Below are 20,485 nucleotides of genomic sequence, written 5' to 3'. Positions count from 1 at the left end.
AAGATATAATAATCATTGTCTCACGTAATTTCCTTGGAAAGTTTTGATTGGAAGTATATAAATATGCCGAAAAATATTTACACCTCTACGTAGATGAAAAAAAAAAAATCTCTTTTGTTTGTATTTTAATTTATATTGTCCTTTTTTTTTCTTGTTTTCGTGTGAAATCTCCTTCTAACCGCAGTGTCTAAAGATTTTTTATCTTTCCAAAAAGCATAGATAGAACTTATAGTCTCAGTCTTATGGAGATTAAGATCATTTATCATTTCAACCAACACCTTATTAATTATTAAGTTTACTTTTAAAATCAAAGATCAAATCTCTAGAAATTAAACCCCCCATTCTCATCATATGACCAACTACATATGCTACAATATTGCAGAAGAAAATTTTCCAATATTATGACATTATAAAATTTTCACTATGAACACAATTAAGGATATAAATTAGTACATTTGATGGAAATTCCAACAATTTTAAGACCATAAACAAAGCCTAATTGAACATTATTTTTTTTACAACCTCATGCATAAGGATACTATGCTACTTCCTGACGCCATTTTTATACGTCAGGCATTGGCAACTGGAATTATCTTGACGTAAACCCCAAATGCTATACAAGAAATAATAGGCCCAACCCAAAATACCCAATGCCCACTCCATAGATGACCACCTCTAATAAGTGCTGGGCCTAGACACCTTGCTGGGTTCATCCCAACCCCAGCATACCCTTTCTGAGCTGTCACTGTCGTCGATATGAACACGAGAAGGCCCACTACCAGCCCAATTATACAACAAACAATAACCCGGCCCAAGGGGGTGGATTGGCGTTTGTCAAATGCCAACCAGATCGAAGAAAATAAGAAAAAAAACGTACAAATTATTTCCAACCAAAGAGCTCGGTCTGTCTCGAGCCCAATCAAAATGGGCCCATGTGGGCCTGGTGCAACAATACTGAGTGTGCAACCTCCAAGTGAAAATGTTTCCTCCACAGTGCTGTTTAGTACAGCTTTTAGTGCTAACGCACCTAAAATGGCTCCTAGACATTGGGCCAAGATGTATACTGCGGCCCGTGAAAGAGAAACCCGGCCCGTAAACAATGCTGCGAAGGTGATAACTGGATTGATATGGCCATGGGAGATGGGGGACGTGGCAATGAGGAGGATTGTGACAGTAATGGCAATTAGGGCTGACATAATGAGGTTTGGTGTTTTTGTTTCAGTTTCATAGGTGGAAATTACTATAGTGTCCATTGCAAAGACAAGAGCTGCGGTGCCAAGAAGCTCAGCCAAAGATGCTCTCCATACCTGATAGCAAAATCTTGCCATTAGCAACAATAATAAGCAATGTAATTAAATGGAATAAAATCTTTAGGGTTAGATCCTATCTTATTGGAGTGTGACAAAATGGTGGTAGTGAGAAAGAAATGTCCTCTTCAATTGGTCTTCTTCTATTGTTTTCTTCTATTTAACAACTGATATCGTGAAGTTAATTATTGTGCAGATTGGTTAGTTGAAAGTATTCTTATAGGTATTCATATTCTTGTGGATGTCTTCCAGGTTTAAATGATTGGAATTTTCATAATAATTGTAGGACAGCGTATTGTACATTTTGTATTTAACGGTTTTCTCTCCCTTTTATAATAAAAATAAAATATGATGTAATTAAATACACTTCTTTAAATAAAAATTACATTTCATTACAGTTGTAAGTTGTAACTTTGATAATTGGGATTTGAGCCAAATCATGAGTTAATAAATTAGAGAATACTAACATTTGAAGAAGAAAGCTCTTCCAAACCCAAAACCTTGTTCATATTAGTAGGGCTTTGCTTCTTCCCTCCCTCAGTTTTGTCCAGATTCGGCCTGCAAAAACAACAAGATTTATCCTCAGTTGATAACAAACAAACCCAAAAAAAAAAAAAGCAGCAGAGAAATATGGAAATTTGAAACTTGCATTGGTGTAGAGGCCAAGGGTTGGATTTTGGTTCCTCCATGCTCATTTTCTTCATCCTCAACAAATCTTAAGTTTTCTGCCATATCTTCTCTTCTCTTCTCCAATATTGGTTTCCTTGGTAAGTCTCTATATTTGCAGACACACGTATGGTTTTATACACATATCAAAATTATTATTGGCGGATAGACAGTTGGGAAATAATATCAACTCACCATAGACCATACATCACTTCAATCCTTCAACTCAGTGTTATTAAATTCGGTTTGTACATTGACCCATTTAAACAACCTAAGTGGATGAATTATTGGTTTAATCCGTGGGTGAATGGTTCCATAAGTGAATCACAAAACATTAACAAACTATATATTAATTAAATATTTGTAATTTAAAATAATTATAATAATGACACAAAATAATTAAAAATATTTAAAAAATAGTTCGTCAATCGGACATGTACAAATTGACCAATTCAACTACATATCAATCAGTTCAATTCAATTTTTTTATTTAAATGATTTAATTTAATAAAACCGATCATCCACTAAATCGGTGGGATTTAATAACTATGTCTTCAACTGCATAGATTTTCTTTCAACAGCATTATCGGCTACTAAAAACTTCAAATAATCTTGCATTTATTATATAGCTTTTCAACAGTCAACTTGCAGCCTCTTTATACAAAATTTAAAAAAAAAAAATGATTAGTTTGCTTAAATTGTATAAAATTTTCATTTTAACTTACTTTAATACTATCTTTTTACCTTTCCAAATTCCATCATTTCCTTTGATGTTAATGAGATTCAATAATAAGAATAAGGTAAAAATACAATAATTTTTTTCTTGAATTTTAAAGAAGGAAACCTAAAGTAGAATAAATTAAGAAGAACCTTAAATATAGACTGTTTTAATAATGAAATATATATTATATAACTGTTTACATTTAGTAAACTTTTGATAGCGGTTACTGTTAAAATATAAAATGGTTATTAAGGGCATAATTTTTTTTTTTTTTTTTTTTTTAGTATTTGAAAGGAAGATTCAAACCTGGATCAATTACATGCACTAATTACTAGGTTGTGTCTTGGTGTGCAATTATTAAGGGCATAAATAATTTTAAAACATAACTGATAGAATCAACAGCTGATTAAAAAGATTATTAAATAATTACAATTTAACTATTGAGAATCTACAACCTAACTAACTATCGAGTAAAAATCAACTATCAACTGCATAAATTAGTTGAACCCAATACCCTCTATATTATCATTAATTAAATTTTAAAATCAAAATATCAATTTTTTTAATAATAAAGGAAGGGACAAAATCCCAAAGAACAAATCAAAGGAAAATCAAACTATCCTGAGACCAATCTGGGCCAAGAAGCAGCATGTCGATCCCATCTCAGCTGATTAACTTTTAATTTTGTAAGCAAATATTAGTTAATTAAATGTTTGATTAATTTTGAAAATAGTTTGATATAGATCATTAAATTTAATAAATATTATTAACTAAAATTTTTTAATTTGTATGCAAGTCAAAGCATAATAAAAGTTTTGGGACGTGGGAGCATAAAATATAATCATATAAATTGACCAATAGGAAGGGAGTGGGACCCATTCGTCGCATTTGTAGGTATGCATTTGAATGAGCACATTAAAGCTTTGTTGTTTGCTTTCTTGTCGATTGCTAAATGCTGCAAGCATCGTATGCCAACTTTACTTTAATTCAAATTTATATCACTATTATTGGTACAGCATTTGCACCTCCAACCAGACATATACAGAGCAACTATCCAAATCAGCTATTAAATTCACTTTAAGTGTCATTTTTTTTAAATTCAAGAAAGAATTTATTATATTTTTACTTTTCTATCCTTATTCTTTGAATCCTATTATGATTATACTACGTCCGGTGTTGCACGAATTAAGAAAATAATTAATTCATATATATCAGAATCAAGACGTAATTAGACCAAGTCATTTATCTCAAAACCAAGATAAATAAGGGTATGGAAAACATCATTTTATTACTAGAAAAATATTTTTTTCATCCTTGAGGTTTTATAAAATTATTCAACTCGTTCCCGTATTTTTGTATATTAATTATTTAGTCTCTGAGATTTAGTTTTATCTCATTAGATAGTTATTCCATCTAAAATCAGGCTCTTTCTCTGGTAGATGAGGGTAAAAAATAAACAAGAGGAGAGAGAAATATTTTAAAATGACAAATGCCACCTCTAATGAGATTATAGAAAAGAGATATTTAAGATGAAAAGACAAAATTATCATTTCTTTTTATTTGATATTTGTCTCTATCTCAATAAGCTGAAAACCTTGGAGTCGATGAAGAAGCAATCACAAGTGATTCTAAGAATTAGGTTTTGAAGAAAGGAGAAAAAGAAAGAAAAGATGAAGAAGCAAAGGCACATAATCAGCAAAGTTGTAATCCAGAGCGATCATCATCATAGTGACAGGCATCATTCTCGGCATCAAGGGGAAGCTAGACCTAGGTAAGCAGGAGATAGCTGGGCCCATTCTCGAAGGTGTGAATATTGAGAATCAACTCGACTATAAGGAAAATCACTGATTTTAGTGTTAAGAATTAATCTCAAATAATTCTACAATAATAACCTAGATCGTGCAAACCACTAGATTCAACAAAATAGATTGAATAAGAAAAGGTTGCATACCTGACATCGTTGTTCGTCGATCTTGATGTATAGAATTAGGTTTGCAGCCTTCCAGAGAATTGAAGAATCGATTTAGCGGAAGCAATACGAAAGGAACGTAAAACTGAATCGTATTCAACTCCTCTGGGGACCACGACCTTTATATACCTGTAGGGTTAGTACAATTCCTATTTCGGTCCTTTAACGAAATAGGAATTATATAATGGTCTCTACACTTAATATCTATAATTAGTTGATACCTCAATAGTCAATTATTCACAATCAAGACCACATTTGAAATTGACTTTACAATTGGACTGCTGTACATATTTAATTTTACATATTAAGCCCACAATAGAAAATTAAATCCAACAATCTCCCACTTGGGCGAACATATGTTAAATAAAATACATACACCAAAATGAGCTCAACAAACGCAGTCATACAAGGTATCCAAAAACAATCTCGTCCATTAGTTATATTGATAAAGAGCTGAAGAAACATTCGCCATATATCTCATGACTAAGTTCATCATCAATTACATTACCAATATCCCTAAATGACATAGATTCATTATAGAAGTGTAGCATGAAAACTACATGCAATGTGATCATCATGTCTGTTTCCAACTGGTCACCAACAAAAGTGAGATCAAACAAAACAATAATAATAATACAGAGTGTAACCATCAACCAAAATGAGTACTCAACAAAATTTCATAATAAAACATATCCAAAACAAAATAGAGCATTCAAAAAACATAATGTATACATAAAGAGCAAACTCCCACTAAAACTAGACAGTCTCAAACAAAACGATACCCGTATGAGCGGTGTGCTCATGGAAAACTTTCGGTATCACTGCCTTTGTAAGCGGATCCGCAATCATAGAGTTTGTTCCAATATGCTCTAAGGATATCTGTCCACTCTGTACCCTCTCCTTCACAGCCAAGAACTTAATCTCAATGTGTTTTGATCGAGAAGAGCTCCTGTTGTTGTTGGAGAATAAAACGGCTGACCTGCTGTCACAATACAACTTCAGTGGTCTTTCTATTCCACCTACTACACGCAGCCCAGTGACAAGGTTTCTCAACCAAATAGCTTGATTGGATGCCTCATAAGATGCTACAAATTCAGCTTCCATGGTGGAGGTTGCTACTAGAGTTTGTTTCACACTCTTCCAAGAAATAGCACCACCAGCCAATAGAAAAATGTAGCCAGATGTGGATTTTCTACTGTCTTGGCATCCAGCGAAATCAGAATCAGTATACCCAATGATCTCAAGCTGATCTGATCTCCTATATGTGAGCATATGTCCCTTAGTCCTCTGAAGATATCTCATGACTCTTTTGGCTGCTTTCCAATGATCCATTCCTGGATTGCTGAGATATCTACCTAACATGCCAACTATAAAAGAAATGTCTGGACGAGTACAAACTTGAACATACATAAGACTTCCTACAGCTGACGCATAAGGAACCTTTTGCATTTCCTGAATTTCAAGTTCACTCTTTGGACACTGTTGATTACTAAATTTATCACCTTTTGCAATAGGGGTATCCAATGGTCTAGAATTCTGCATACTAAATCTCTTGAGCACTTTATCAATATAGCTCTTTTGTGATAATCCAAGAATACCTCAAGAACGGTCTCGATGTATCTGAATCCCTAAAACAAAAGAAGCTTCACCTAAATCTTTCATCTCAAAATGCTTTGAAAGAAAAACTTTGGTTTCATGCAGCAAGACTTTACAATTAGTAGCAAGAAGTATGTCATCCACATATAAGACCAAAAAGATAAACCTACTCCCACTGAACTTATGGTACACACAATTTTCAACAGCATTTGCCTCAAAACCAAACGAGACAATTACTTGGTTGAACTTAAAGTACCATTGACGAGAAGCTTGCTTGAGTCCATAAATGGATTTCTTTAATTTGCATACCAGATGTTTTGGATCTCCAATTACAAAATTTTCTGGTTTCACCATATATATTGTTTCATCAATGTCACCATTGAGAAATGCAGTCTTAACATCCATTTGATGAAGCTCAAGATCAAGATTTGCAACTAAGGCCATGATTGTCCTAAAAGAATCCTTCGAAGAAACTGGAGAGAAGGTTTCTTTATAGTCAATCCCTTCCTTTTGAGTAAAGCCTTTTGCTACAAGACGTGCTTTATATCTTTCCACATTACCTTGAGAATCCCTTTTGGTTTTAAATATCCATTTGCAACCAATGGGTTTCTTTCCTTCAGGTAATTGAACAAGATCCCAAACTTGATTGTCTTGCATAGACTTATACTCTTCGTTCATTGCCTCAATCCATTTATGGGAGTCAGAACTCTGCATGGCATGATAGAAACTAACTGGATCATTGTCTATCATGTCTACAGTATCCTCATGTTCCTGAAGAAACACTATATAATCATCTGGAATAGCACTTCTTCTTTCCCTAGTAGATCTCCTCAAAGGCATTTGAACAGGCTCTAATTCTTGAGGTTGTTGAATTTGTTCTTGAGGAAGAATAACATTGTCTTGAATTGGATCTTGAATAGCGACAGGAGCAACTGGAGTCTGTACGCTATCAGAAACAACAAAAGGAATGAGAACCGAATCATCCTTACTTGGTTCCTCTTCAAAGACAATGTTTCTTTCTTTATTTCTCCCTCCAAAATCAACATCCTCAAAAAATGTTGCAATTCTCGTTTCAAAAAAAGTTCTGGAAGTAGGATTATAAAACTTGTAACCCCTAGACCGCTCAGAATATCCAACAAAGTAGCTGCTGATAATTTTGGAGTCCAGTTTTGTTTCATTCAGCTTGTAAGGCCTTGCTTCAGCTGGACATCCCCAAACATGAAGATGCTTTAGACTAGGCTTACGTCCAGTCCAAAGTTCATAAGGTGTTTTAGCAATTGCTTTAGATGGAATCCTATTGAGAAGATAAGCTGCTGTCTTTAACGCTTCACCCCACAGAGACTCTGGTAAAGTAGAATGACTAATCATACTCCTTACCATATCCATAAGAGTCCTATTACGTCTCTCAGATACACCATTCATGCTGGGTGTACCAGGCATTGTATATTGAGGGACAATTCCACATTCCTGTAGGAAAAGCGCAAAAGGTACTGGACGTTGTTCGCCTGAACCGTCATATTTACCATAATATTCACCACCACGGTCAGATCAAACAGATTTAATCTTCTTTCCTAGTTGATTTTCAACTTCGGCTTTATAAGATTTGAACACGTCCAAAGACTCAGATTTTTCATGAATGAGATATAAGTAACCATAACGAGAATAGTCATCAATGAATGATATAAAATATCTTTGGCCATTTCTAGCTACAATATGGAATGGACCGCAAATATCTGTATGAATCAGTTCTAAAACATTGGATGACCGAATGGCATCTAGTCTCTTTTGTTTAGTCTGTTTTCCTTTAATACACTCAATACAAGAATCCAAACCTGTGTAATCAAGTGTATCTAAGATACCATCAGAAACAAGACGCTCAATTCTTGATTTGGATACATGACCCAAACGTCTATGCCAAAGTACAGTTGAGTTATCAATATTCAACTTTCTTTTGGTACCTCTTGTAGTAACATGCAGGGATTCATGATAACTAGTATCAATGTCTAACATATATAGATTATCACATTCATTCAAGCAACCAGTACCCAAAACTTTTGAATTCATAGATAAAGTAAATACACTGTCTCCAAAAGAACAATGAAAACCAGATTTGTCCAAAAAGGAAACAGAAATCAAATTCCTTCTAAAAGAGGGAATAACAAAAGTATCTATAAGATTCAAAAAATAACCAGTACTTAAACATAATCTAAAATGTCCAATTGCCTCTACTTCAACCAGATCACCATTTCCCACATAGACGTATCTTTCACCGTCAGTTGGCTTTCTGTAGTTGAGGCAGCCCTGCAATGAAACACTTATATGAGCGGTAGCACCAGAATCCATCCAATAAGTTTTTTAGGAGCTAAAGTTAAATTAACTTCACAACAGACTAAAACAAGGCACTTACCCTTCTTTGCAAGCCAAATAGCAAATTTAGGACAGTCCTTTCTCAAGTGATCCGTCTTTCCACAAAAGAAGCATTTTGGCACATAAGGCTTCTTTTGTACTGGATCTACAGCAGTAGCAGCAGCAGGTTTCTCAATAACCTTTTCAACAGTCTTTGCAAAAGGCCTCTTTCTTTTCTTGTTCTTGCCCTTCCCAGCTGAAGAAACAAAATGAGCACTCTCTCTTTTGTTAGAATTCATCTTTTCCTCCTCATCAACACAATGAGAAATGAGCTCGTTAAGAGTCCATTTATTCGATTGACAATTATAGGAAGTCCTAATTTGTCCATACTGAGAAGGAAGAGAATTCATAACCATATGGACTAAAAGGTCATCTGGTAAAGCCATACCCAGCGCCTTCAGTCTCTTTGAAATCTGAGACATGCTAAGAATATGCTCCCGAACACCACCATTGCCAGCAAACTTCATGGAGGTTAATTTTCCTAAAAGTGTTCCCACTTCGGCTTTGTCATTCTTGACATAAGCCCTCTCCAGCTCGGCAAGATAGTTTTGAGCATTGTTCTTTTCAGCTGAGACAGAGTCTCGAACATGTTCTGGGACTCCTTTCTGCATGATCATCAGACCTAAGCGATTAGAACGCTCCCACTTCTCATACTGAACCCTTTGAACATCAGTGCTCGTATCAGTAAGAGGAGCAGGTTCGTCCATCCTGAATGCAAGATCCAAATCCATACAGCCCAGAAAGATCATAATGTCTGATTTCCAAGACTCAAAATTTGATCCCTCAAGTTTAGGAACACAATCAGGATTAAATGACATGTTAGCTGACATCAGAGAAAATAAACAAATAGACAAGTATAAGCTCACAATCCACAAATGAAACAATTCACATAAGTAGAGATCAAAAAATGGAAATAAGATACAGACACAACATTAACATTCTCATCTTTGGATGTAAAACATTAACTTGTAATAAGTATCTCAACGCAGCAATCAAATATTGATAACATAGTCCTGACAAATAATAAATCTTCCTTTGGGCCGATATATTATTGTCATGGAAAATAATCAAACAATTATCACATACTTATTGCCAAACATGTATTCAAAACTCAACCAGATAGTAACCTTCCTTTGGGCCGATTAACTATCCGCAACGAATTCTAATACACCTGTCTAATATTCTAAAATAAATCAATTCAAGCAATAGAGGTCACTTTGGTGACTTATGGATCAAATCAATTTATTTTAACAAATATCAAACACAATAGAGACTTAATCACTCCAAAATTTAATCTCAAGTCGACAAATCAAATCATTTAATTGTAATTAAAACAAAACAATTGCAATTAAATGAATTGATTGTCTAAATATTTAATAATCTAAAATTATTTAGCCCAAAAAAAAATATATATATATATAATCTAGTCTTTAAGTCACTAAATTAGAGACTAAGTTATAAAATTGGACTAAATAAATTTGAATAAATAAAGTTCGAAGGTCTAATTTAATTAAATATATGTTTATGGGTCTATACGAAAAAAAAAACAGAAAATTAGGGGGCCTAATCTGAAGTTACAGAAATTAGGGGCCTAATCTGAAGTTACAGAAAAATTAGGGACCTAATCTGAAAAAATAAAAAATTAAGGACCTAATCTAAAATTTTTCAGGGACCTAACCGTTATTTTCCATCCCTAACCCTAAAAACCAAAAACGATTAAGGAGGAAAATAACAGGTGCCGCCGACTTCTTTTTTTTTATTTTTTTTTTATTAAACAAAACCCTCGATCCGTAAACAGTAGGGTAAACAAATAATAATAATAATAAAAAAAAAAACATACGAAAATCAATCTAAAATCTAGCAATTATGCACAAGGCTCTGATACCACTTGTTAAGAATTAATCTCAAATAATTCCACAATAATAACCTAGATCGTGCAAACCACTAGATTCAACAAAATAGATTGAATAAGAAAAGGTTGCGTACCTGACATCGTTGTTCGTCGATCTTGATGTATAGAATTAGGTTTGCAGCCTTCCAGAGAATTGAAGAATCGATTTAGCGGAAGCAATACGAAAGGAACGTAAAACTGAATCGTATTCAACTCCTCTGGGGACCACGACCTTTATATACCTGTAGGGTTAGTACAATTCCTATTTCGGTCCTTTAATGAAATAGGAATTATATAATGGTCTCTACACTTAATATCTATAATTAGTTGATACCTCAATAGTCAATTATTCACAATCAAGACCACATTTGAAATTGACTTTACAATTGGACTGCTGTACATATTTAATTTTACATATTAAGCCCACAATAGAAAATTAAATCCAACATTTAGTTGTCACAAATTTTGTTGCCCCAGGTCTTGATATCAGAAACATAAGGTTAACTCTCTCGCATTTCTATATATTGTACATATATAATTTATGTAGATTTATTAGTGGAGATACGGGAAATATGGGAGTTACTATTTGAATATTTTGTATTGTCTAATAGTAGTATTTGAACACAAAATTATTTTTTGAATGTCACTTTGTCTTTTCATGATACAACAGTGATAAATTATAATTTTCCTATTGAAATTGAGAATTATTTCCACCGAATTGGTAGAACTGAAAAGGGTGGTGCAACATGTGTTTCTCATATCATTTTCTCTTAGCAAGATTGGAAATATATTGCCGATTTGGTCAAAGTTCTAGAGGGAGTTAACCACCTTGTGCCCCTAGATGTGCGAGAGATGGCTTGGCATGATTGGACTAATGTTGGTCAGGATCTAGGCGAAATCCATCTTTTTGATTCTTGTGGTGATGGTAGTCATTGCAATTTTGGGGGTTTTGGTGGCATGAGGGAGATGGCTTTAGTGGCCTTGGTGGGATGAGGGATGGAAGCTTAGGTAGATGTGGTGGACTTCGGGATGTTGTTTTATGTTTTTTGTCATTTGCTTTTATTATTGTATTATGAGGTAAAATTTCACAGTAAGCAACATTGATATAGAGATTATAGAGTTTCAAGAGGACTTGTAAAAATGGAATGCAAGGAAAGTAAAGAGTGAGTGAGTGAATTGTGTGTGTTTTGGTCCAACTCCACAGCGAGAGAAAGTTGTCTTTTAGCTTTAGGATATTTTCGACTTTTTACCCTCATCTAATGGAAAAGGAGCCTGGTTTTATATGGAATGACTATTTAATGAAACATAATCAAATCTCAAAGACTAAATGTCTAATCTACAAAAATATAAAGACGAGTTGATAATGTTATAAATCCTCTGGGACGAAAAAAAATATTCTCTCTTTATTATTTCTTAAAATACTCAAAACAATTTATATTTTGAAACAAAACAATTACATTAAAACGAATTATACAGACACGAAAGCAACAGAGTTTAGTGTTAGAAAATTAGTATAAGGGTATTGAGGTAATTTGAAATGTAAATTTTGTAGAATCAAGCTAAACTAATCATTCCTAATTAAGATTGGACAAAACTTTCTAATTCGGAGCTTTTGCAATATAATAAATAATATATGATAATAGTGTTATACTTTTAATATAACATACTAAATTAATTATATATTATTAACTAGACAATTGTTTGTATTATATTAAATCTAATCTCAATTTTAACGAACTAATTATTTGCTAATAGAGCCAACATTAACTAATAAACAAGAAAATGAAACTCAAATATCTATACAACAAATAAGAAAATTAAGGTTGTCTTATGATTTTAGAATTCAACTAATCTTAGAATCAAAAAAAAAAAAAAGATTTTAGCACTAATTCAAAAGAAAATCAGACTCACATCTTTCATATATATAACTTCTTATTCTTTTCTTTAGCATCGAGGAGGATTTGAATTTGAAGTCAGGGTAAAATGTATCATCCTAATATAGTTATTTTTCTATCTATCATTTTGGATGACAAGTCCAATTACGCTGCAGGAAGCGTTAGCCCACCTGAGGCCCATTCTTCTGGACAAGTGATTACCCGAACCCAATTCCACCAAACCCATGCCTTAGCATCAGTCGCATGACACTAGGCCTCTGCGTCCGTAAAGGACGTTATTAGTTAAAAACTATAAGAAGCAAGTAAAACGTTCTTTAGATGACATACAATCTGGCCCTGAATCTCTACCTGTAAGCTTAGCAGCCAGTTATATAAACATAGAGGCAGCAAGTAAGTTTTGAATCCCCAAAACGAAATCAAGCCTCTGATCCAAATCTATCTTTTAATATATACCATGGCTTTGCAAAATACTGCGGCTCTACTAATCTTCACGGGAATCACCTTCTGTGCAGCCTCCGTCTCCTCCAAAACTGTGTACACGGTAGGTGATTCTGACGGTTGGCATCTTAACGTTGACTACGATAGGTGGACTGCTGATAAGCATTTCTTCGTTGGTGACATTCTAAGTGAGAATCTGTGATTTGTTTTTTGATTGTGGGTTTTTTTTTTACTCAGTTATAGTTTAAATATTTAACGTGGAAATGCAGTTTTTAACTACGACCAAGATTACCACAACGTCCTGCTGGTGAAGAACCAAAATTTCTTATCATGCGATGGATCGTCTCCTAATTCAAGTTATGCCTCTGGTCATGACTCTATCACTCTTACAAGTGAAGGCGATTTCTTCTTCATATGCGGTTTCCCTGGCCATTGCGAAGCTGGTCAGAAGCTTTTTATCCAGGTTGAGGATGCTGAAACTGTTTTGCCAAATAGTGAACCGTATCCTGATGAATGGTAGGCTCAAGTTCTCGCCTTCTCCGGTCGGTGAATTAATATGCTTGGGAAATTAATAGATCCTAGTAGTAGAAACGAAGAATATGTCGAGTTGGTTATTTCATGTCAGTTGTCACTGTAGCCTGCATAGGAAGAAATAAAAATAGATGGTTTTCAGTTGTTTGAGTGTCGTTTGCTAAACAAGATGACTTTGTTTGAGATAAACATGTCTAGTGTGCTTGGGAGGACCTTTGTTTCATAAACAATTCGATGCAACTATTGCACTATGGAAAAAAAAGTTATAATTAAAAAATTATAATCTTCTCATATAATTTCTTGCCATACTTACTTTTTCTTTAGGTATTCATATTTTTGGATGTCCTCCAGGTTTATATTAAAAATACATTTAATTACACTAAATTACCGCTGTAACTTTGCTAATTGAGATTTGAGCCAAATTATGAGTTGATAAATTAGAGAATACTAACATTTGAAGAAGAAAGCTCTTTTAAACCCAAAATTGATAGAAGTCTTCGGATATCAAAAAACGATTTAGAGTAAGATTAAAACTACTAAAAAAAATTGTATCGAAAACGATAGCTACGGTCTAAACTTATCATAATTAAGTGACAATTGTTATTGTGATTATCAATCCTGATATTATTTTCACTACTGTCCAAAGGATTAAATGTGTCCGTCCTTTTACTCAGAAGTACGTTTTGGATCATATGCTATTTAAATAAGACAATTAAAATCTTCGAATATTGAACTTCTGCTTTTTTTTATGCATACAGTACAAGGAATCTTTTTTTGTTAAGTACATTTGATCTGAAATAAAGAAGACAACTTCGCCAAATACCTCTTCCTTGGTAAATAATTAAACATATTCAACTGATATTTCCTATGTATCATTTTTGTTTTCATCCATGAATATCCTAAACCAGTTTACTGTTCTCTTCTTGATCATGTAGCAAATGATCAAAACCATTCTTGTCTTCCCTAAACTATAATTAACAGTAACCTTTATCCTTTTAATTAACACACATATGATACTTTTATATATGTCTTGTGTTCAGAACTCTTCTGCCCTCATCTTAATATTGTTAATTGCTACCTGCCGATTTTCAGGCATATTCAACTTTTCCTTTCTTTGATTTTCTTTGATTTTTTTAAATTTTTAGTTCGCTAGAAGAATGATTCTTGGTGATTAATAATGAGGTTTTGTTATGACTTTGCAGATTGCTTTGACCCTTTGGATCCTAATGGGAACATCACCATTACCTTTGATATACATGAATGGGCAAATGATGGATATGTGGTTAGTATACTTTTTACATGTAATGCAATTAGGTTTCTGTTTAAAGTCTTCTTGCTAATTGAAATGATCTTGAAATGCAGTCATATTTGATTGGAGCAAACATGAGTTAAACTGAAACTAAAACTAAATTGATTAAAATTAAAGATTTGCTACTAAATTGAAACTATTTATCCTCATTTTCCACAGGCAAGGGTAACTATCCAAAACTACTATCAGTACCGGCATATTGATAAACCTGGGTGGAGCATAGGGTGGGCATGGACTAATAAAGAGATAATCTGGTCAATGTCCGGAGCATTTGCCACCGTACAAGGCGATTGCTCATCCTTCAGATACCAAAAACCACACTCTTGTCAGCAAAACCCTGTCATTACAGATCTAATGCCGGACGCGCCACTGGCAAACAAATCAGACGAATGCTGCCATGGTGGCTTGCTTTCTGCTTGGGCAATTGATCCTTCTAAAGCATTCTCTTCCTTCGATATCACCGTTGGCAATTTGAATATAAGTTCTACTGTTCCTCCTGTGAATCTGACGTTATTAGCCCCAGGTCCTGGTTACAGTTGTGGCCCAGTTTTGGAGACTGATCCTACGCAGTTGTCAGATTTTGGGGGTAGAAGAAAGGTTCAGGTTTACAGTAAGTATACTCTATGCCAACTAGAGCATTATTATAGTTTAACTACTAAGAGGAAACTGGGATCAAGTTGAGGGAAGTTGTCTGAAAAGACTTACTACTTCTTGGCATTAGTTATAAATTGAACGAATGAATACAAATGATTCAGACAGTAGACTCCAACTAGTTTGAGATTAAAGCTTAAATGAATGAAAATTGCTATAAACTTTAACGACAATTTTTGGTTATCTTGAAAGGCTGCAAACAAATATTTCTTAGGTTACTAATTGACAATATAAATGTTTTTTCCAGGTTGGTTTGCTTCCCCTCTCACATCAATAAATTTTCTGTTTGCAGGAACATGGAAGTCGACATGCACTTACTCTAGTTTTCTGGCTAACAAAAAGCCTGTTTGTTGTGTTTCACTGTCAACATTTTACAATCCTACAGTCACATCTTGCCCTGAGTGTAGCTGCGGATGCAAAGAGACTAACCAAAATAAAGTTCCATGCATAAGGTATATAGTATATTCTTAGGCCTAATTTGACATTACTATTCCCAATTTCTAATTTTAGGCTAAAAATTAAAAGGAAGTTTTTGAGGTAATGCCCATTTTTGCTTTACTATTACTGATATCAATTTGACATTAATATTCCCAATTTTTTATTTCCTGTCTATCATGAAATTAATTACAATTTGCAACTAATATTTCTGTTTTGACTACCAGGGAAGGTTCCTTTTCATCCTTGTCGAATTTGGATGATGCAGATGTAGTGCAATGCACTGAACATATGTGCCCGGTTAGAGTTCATTGGCATGTTATGAAAAACTATATGAGTTATTGGAGAGTGAAGCTTACAATCTCTAATTATAATTACAAGAGAAATTACTCAGACTGGAATGTATTAGTACAACATCCTGGTTTCAGTCAGAATACGGCTACATACAGCTTTAACAGTACAATTCTACCCACGGTTGGTTTCACAGGTACTTATGCGATCCTTGTATAATTATTATAATTGTCTTTTAAGGTGAAATCCAAATTGCCTGTAATTGTGAATCTGCAGATAAAGCTGCCCTTTTCTGGGGCTTACAGTTCTACAATACTGAATTGTTACAAGCTAATGAGAAGCAATTAGGCTCAGTAACAACAGAAATACTGTTAGAGAAGGATTTAAGCATATTTACATTAAGCAATGGATGGGCATTACCGCGGCGAATATATTTCATTGGTGAGGAGTGTCGAATGTCTCTTCCAGACAATTTTCCTATGCTACCAAATGGTGGTTGCAACATAAAACCACCTCCTAATATTTTGCTTCTGTTTGTAATACTAATAACTTGCCTTTGATAAAATAACTCACTTTCAGGTGCCTATTGTCCTTTGGTGGCTAATAGGATCAAGGTTTTACATGTCCGCCAATCTGTACTTTTGTGAATTTTGTTTGTCTTTTGCTTAAATTGTGGCTTCATAAGGGAAAATTTTTGTTCTTTGTATTTTCCTTGGAGCTGGATGAGAAACGCCGGGAAATTATTGAGTCCATAAGTTGTAATATTTTTTGTGTCAACAGATATTTGAACGGGTTCGGATATTTAAATAGATTATTATAATCAAGTTTGAGATGGATGGATCACATGATATAATTAAAATTTTAAAAAATTTTAGAATGAGTTCGAATAAATAAACAAGTTCGAATTTGGAGGAATGCCTTATCATTTTGTCCGCTTGCACCTAGATACCCGCTTGTATCTTATGAAAACTCAAGAAATGAATAATCATATTAACTCTAATATTAACACTTACTATAAAATCACTCATTCAAAAAGCTAATGTACTAATTAATAATATTAATCCACTTTATACATCCAAAATCTCCCTTCTTCCTGCCTAATTTGAGAACTTCTCACAGTCACAGATAATTTAGCCACAAGTGTTTGAGATAACTCCATGAATTAACACAAAAGCTAAGTGAATTTTTCACTCACATCTTTCATATATATAACTTCTTATTCTTTGTCCTTTCTTTAGCATTGAGGAGGATTTTGAATTTGAAGTCAGGATAGTATTATCCCGATATAGTATTAGTTTTCTATCATTTACGTGGATTTTGGATGACAAGTCCAATTAATTACTTATGGTCCAATTACACTGCAGGAAGCGTTAGCCAACCTGAGGCTCATTCTTCTGGACAAGTGATTTTATGTCACTTCCAAAGCCACAATACCCCAAATCAGTTCCACCAAACCCATGCCTTAGCTAGCTTGAGTCGCATGACACTAGGCCTCTGCGTCCGTAAAGGACGTTATTAATTAAGAACTATAAAAAGCAAGTAAAAGGTTCTTTAGATGAGCATACAATCTGGGCCCTGAATCTCTACCTGTAAGCTTAGCAGCCAGTTATATATACATACAGGCAGCAAATAGGGTTTCCAACCCACAAAACGAAATCAAGCCTCTGATCCAAATCTCTCTTTTAATATATACCATGGCTTTGCAAAATACTGCAGCTCTACTAATCTTCATGGCAATCACATCCTATGCAGTCTCCGTCTCCTCCGTAGATGTGTACTATGTAGGTAACTCTGAAGGTTGGGATCTTCACCTTGACTACGATAGGTGGACTGCTGATAAACTTTTCTTCATCGGTGACATTCTAGGTGAGAATCTGTAATTTGTTTTTCGATTGTGGTTATTTTTTTCCCTCAGTTTTATTTAAACATTTAACGTGGAAATTGCAGTTTTTAACTACGACCCAGATTACCACGACTCCCGATGGTGAACGACCAAAATTTCTAATCATGATCGTCTCCTAATTCTGTTGGGATTATAACTGATCCGAGTAGGACCCGCGGAAAAATGCTCCAATATTACGTATTGTATATCGATGATCTAATCCATCAGAAATAATAATCACGGTAAAAATTAAATAATTACCGTAAATGCCAGATGAAAAATAAGGACACCGAGATTTACGTGGTTCACCCTTCAACTGTTATGGACTACGTCCACGGGACAAAAACTCCGTATAATTTTCTACTAAAAATAGTAGGTACAAAAGAGATTACAAAAATAGTGGTACTCTAAGTGTTTTCCAAAAACACCCAAAAATTATAATCCTCCTATTTTCTCTCTTTCCCAATTTTAGGAACCCTTTCCTAAAATTCTATACACTCTATATATTTCTATTCTTTTGTTTTTGTACAATTTGTTGAGGGAAAACCGGATGCGTTAATCAACGCATCCATCGATTGCGCGCAATTAACGCAATCAACTGAACGCAGCCTTCTTTGAACGGAAAAAAAAACGTGAATCTTTTTTTTTTCTTTCTTCAAACTTGTGTGGGCCCCACATGTTAGAGGGACCCACAACACCACTCATTTTCTTCTTTCTTTTCATTTTCAAATGTGTGTGGGTCCCACATGTTGGAGGGATCCCACAACAATTCTCCCCCTCCTGACTACATGGTGGGACTCTCCATTCCTGCCATTTTGACACACAGTTCGAACTTCTACTTCGGAACAACCTTTGTCAATATATCCACAGCATTTCTATCTGTGTGGATCTTTCGCAACTGGAACTGCTTCTCTTTAATGGCAGATTTAAGCCAATGATATCTTACATCAATGTGTTTCGTTCGTGCATGATACATAGTAGTTTTGCTCAAGTCTAACGCACTTTGACTATCACAATAAACTATATATTCTTCCTGCTGCACACTCAATTCTTGAAAGAATCACTTTAACCAAAGCATTTCCTTTCCTGCTTCCGTTGCTGCAACATACTCTGCTTCGGTCGTTGATAACGAAACACATTTTTGTAATCTTGATTGCCATGAAATAGCTCCCCCTTAAAATGTAAATAGGTATCCTGATGTAGATTTTCTTCCATCAAGATCACCGGCCATATCTGCATCTGTGTAACTGACAAGTGCAGCCTTTTCACCTCCAAAAGTTAAACATAACTTTGAAGTTCCTCTCGGGTATCTGAAGATCTACTTCACTGCTTCCCAATGTGTCTTCTGGGGATTTGACAGAAATCGGCTCACAACGCCAACTGCATAAGCGATATCTGGTCTCGTACACACCATTGCGTACATCAAACTTCCGACTGCTGAGGAATATGAAACATTTGACATATCTCCTTTTTCTTTCTCTATTGATGGGTAGGATTTCTTACTTAACTTGAAGTGAGCGGCAAGCGGAGTGCTAACTAGTTTAGCATTCTTCATACTGAACCTCTTTAGAACTCGTTCAATATATTTTTCCTATGATAACCATAACCTGCAGGACTTTCTGTCTCGGATAATCTCCATTCCGAGAATTCGCCTTGCCGATCCCAAATCCTTGATGTCAAATGCTTTTGACAAATCATTCTTTAACTTGCTAATCATATGTGCATCTGGTCCAACGATTAGCATATTATCAACATATAAGAGAATGATGATAAATTTACCATCAGGGAATTTCTGGACATATACACAAGGATCTGCATCTGTCCTTTTGTATCCTTGGTTCACCATGAAAGAATCAAACTTTTTATACCATTGTTGTGGTGCTTGTTTCAACCCGTACAAGATCTTCTTCAAGCGACAAACCATGTCCTCTTTTCCCTTGACCTTGAAACCTTCTGGTTGTTCCATATAGATTTCTTCCTCTAGATCCCCATGCAAGAATGCGGTCTTCACATCAAGCTGCTCCAACTCAAGATTCAAACTGGCTACTAGACCTAGCACAACTCGAATAGAACTCATTTTCACAACTGGTGAAAAAATCTCATCAAAGTCAATACCTTTCTTTTGAGTAAAGCCTTTGACGACCAATCGAGCTTTGTATCTCACTAGATTGCCATCATCTTTCTTCAGTTTGTACACCCATTTGTTCTTGAGTGTTCTCTTCCCTTTTGGAAGTTTCACCAGCTCATACGTGTCATTCTTTTTTAAAGAATTCATCTCTTCTTGCATGGCCTTTGTCCAGCAATCTCTATCTTTGCAAGATTGCACATCTTGGAAGCTCCCTGGCTCCCCCTTATCAATAATCAAAATGTAATCAGAACTAGGGTACCTTGTAGATGGTTGGCGCTCTCTGGTTGACCTTCTTAACTGAGGTTCAACTCCTTCTGGTGTAATGGGGTTCTCTGGTTCCCCCTGCTCAACACCCTCTGCATCACTGTT

At 34.7% G+C, this 20,485-nt stretch overlaps 3 protein-coding genes and 1 non-coding gene across 4 annotated transcripts; 2 read left to right on the top strand and 2 right to left on the bottom strand.

Annotated features, from left to right (window-relative positions):
- Nucleotides 1–376: 376 nt before the first annotated feature.
- Nucleotides 377–2,114, bottom strand: LOC105643793 (uncharacterized). Its single transcript, XM_012229005.4, has 3 exons — nucleotides 1,957–2,114; nucleotides 1,775–1,865; nucleotides 377–1,307 (listed from the first exon to the last, which is right to left on the bottom strand). The coding sequence occupies exons 1-3, from the start codon at nucleotides 2,037–2,039 to the stop codon at nucleotides 570–572; spliced, it is 912 nt and encodes a 303-aa protein (XP_012084395.1). The 5' UTR covers nucleotides 2,040–2,114; the 3' UTR covers nucleotides 377–569.
- A 6,374-nt stretch (nucleotides 2,115–8,488) lies between these two features.
- LOC149499263 (uncharacterized) lies at nucleotides 8,489–9,453 on the bottom strand. The gene is made up of 2 exons (XM_089726864.1): nucleotides 8,667–9,453; nucleotides 8,489–8,560 (listed from the first exon to the last, which is right to left on the bottom strand). Exons 1-2 carry the CDS (start codon nucleotides 9,412–9,414, stop codon nucleotides 8,532–8,534), a joined length of 777 nt encoding a protein of 258 aa, XP_089582990.1. The 5' UTR covers nucleotides 9,415–9,453; the 3' UTR covers nucleotides 8,489–8,531.
- Nucleotides 9,454–12,905: 3,452 nt separating this feature from the next.
- Nucleotides 12,906–13,409, top strand: LOC105643792 (mavicyanin). Its single transcript, XR_016321201.1, has 2 exons — nucleotides 12,906–13,077; nucleotides 13,159–13,409. It is a non-coding gene; the product is annotated as a mavicyanin (transcript).
- Nucleotides 13,410–14,270: 861 nt separating this feature from the next.
- On the top strand, nucleotides 14,271–16,936 carry LOC105643847 (COBRA-like protein 2). The gene is made up of 6 exons (XM_012229070.4): nucleotides 14,271–14,512; nucleotides 14,623–14,702; nucleotides 14,889–15,339; nucleotides 15,673–15,832; nucleotides 16,043–16,302; nucleotides 16,383–16,936. Exons 1-6 carry the CDS (start codon nucleotides 14,431–14,433, stop codon nucleotides 16,664–16,666), a joined length of 1,317 nt encoding a protein of 438 aa, XP_012084460.2. The 5' UTR covers nucleotides 14,271–14,430; the 3' UTR covers nucleotides 16,667–16,936.
- Nucleotides 16,937–20,485: the final 3,549 nt, after the last annotated feature.

This window comes from Jatropha curcas, chromosome 1 (genome assembly GCF_041381405.1).
Source record: "Jatropha curcas cultivar XTBG-Jc1 chromosome 1, XTBG_Jcur_1.0, whole genome shotgun sequence".
Taxonomy (NCBI): Eukaryota; Viridiplantae; Streptophyta; class Magnoliopsida; order Malpighiales; family Euphorbiaceae; genus Jatropha; species Jatropha curcas.
The sequence above is the reverse complement of the archived record's forward strand: the minus strand, read 5'-3'. Positions and strand labels throughout refer to the sequence as shown.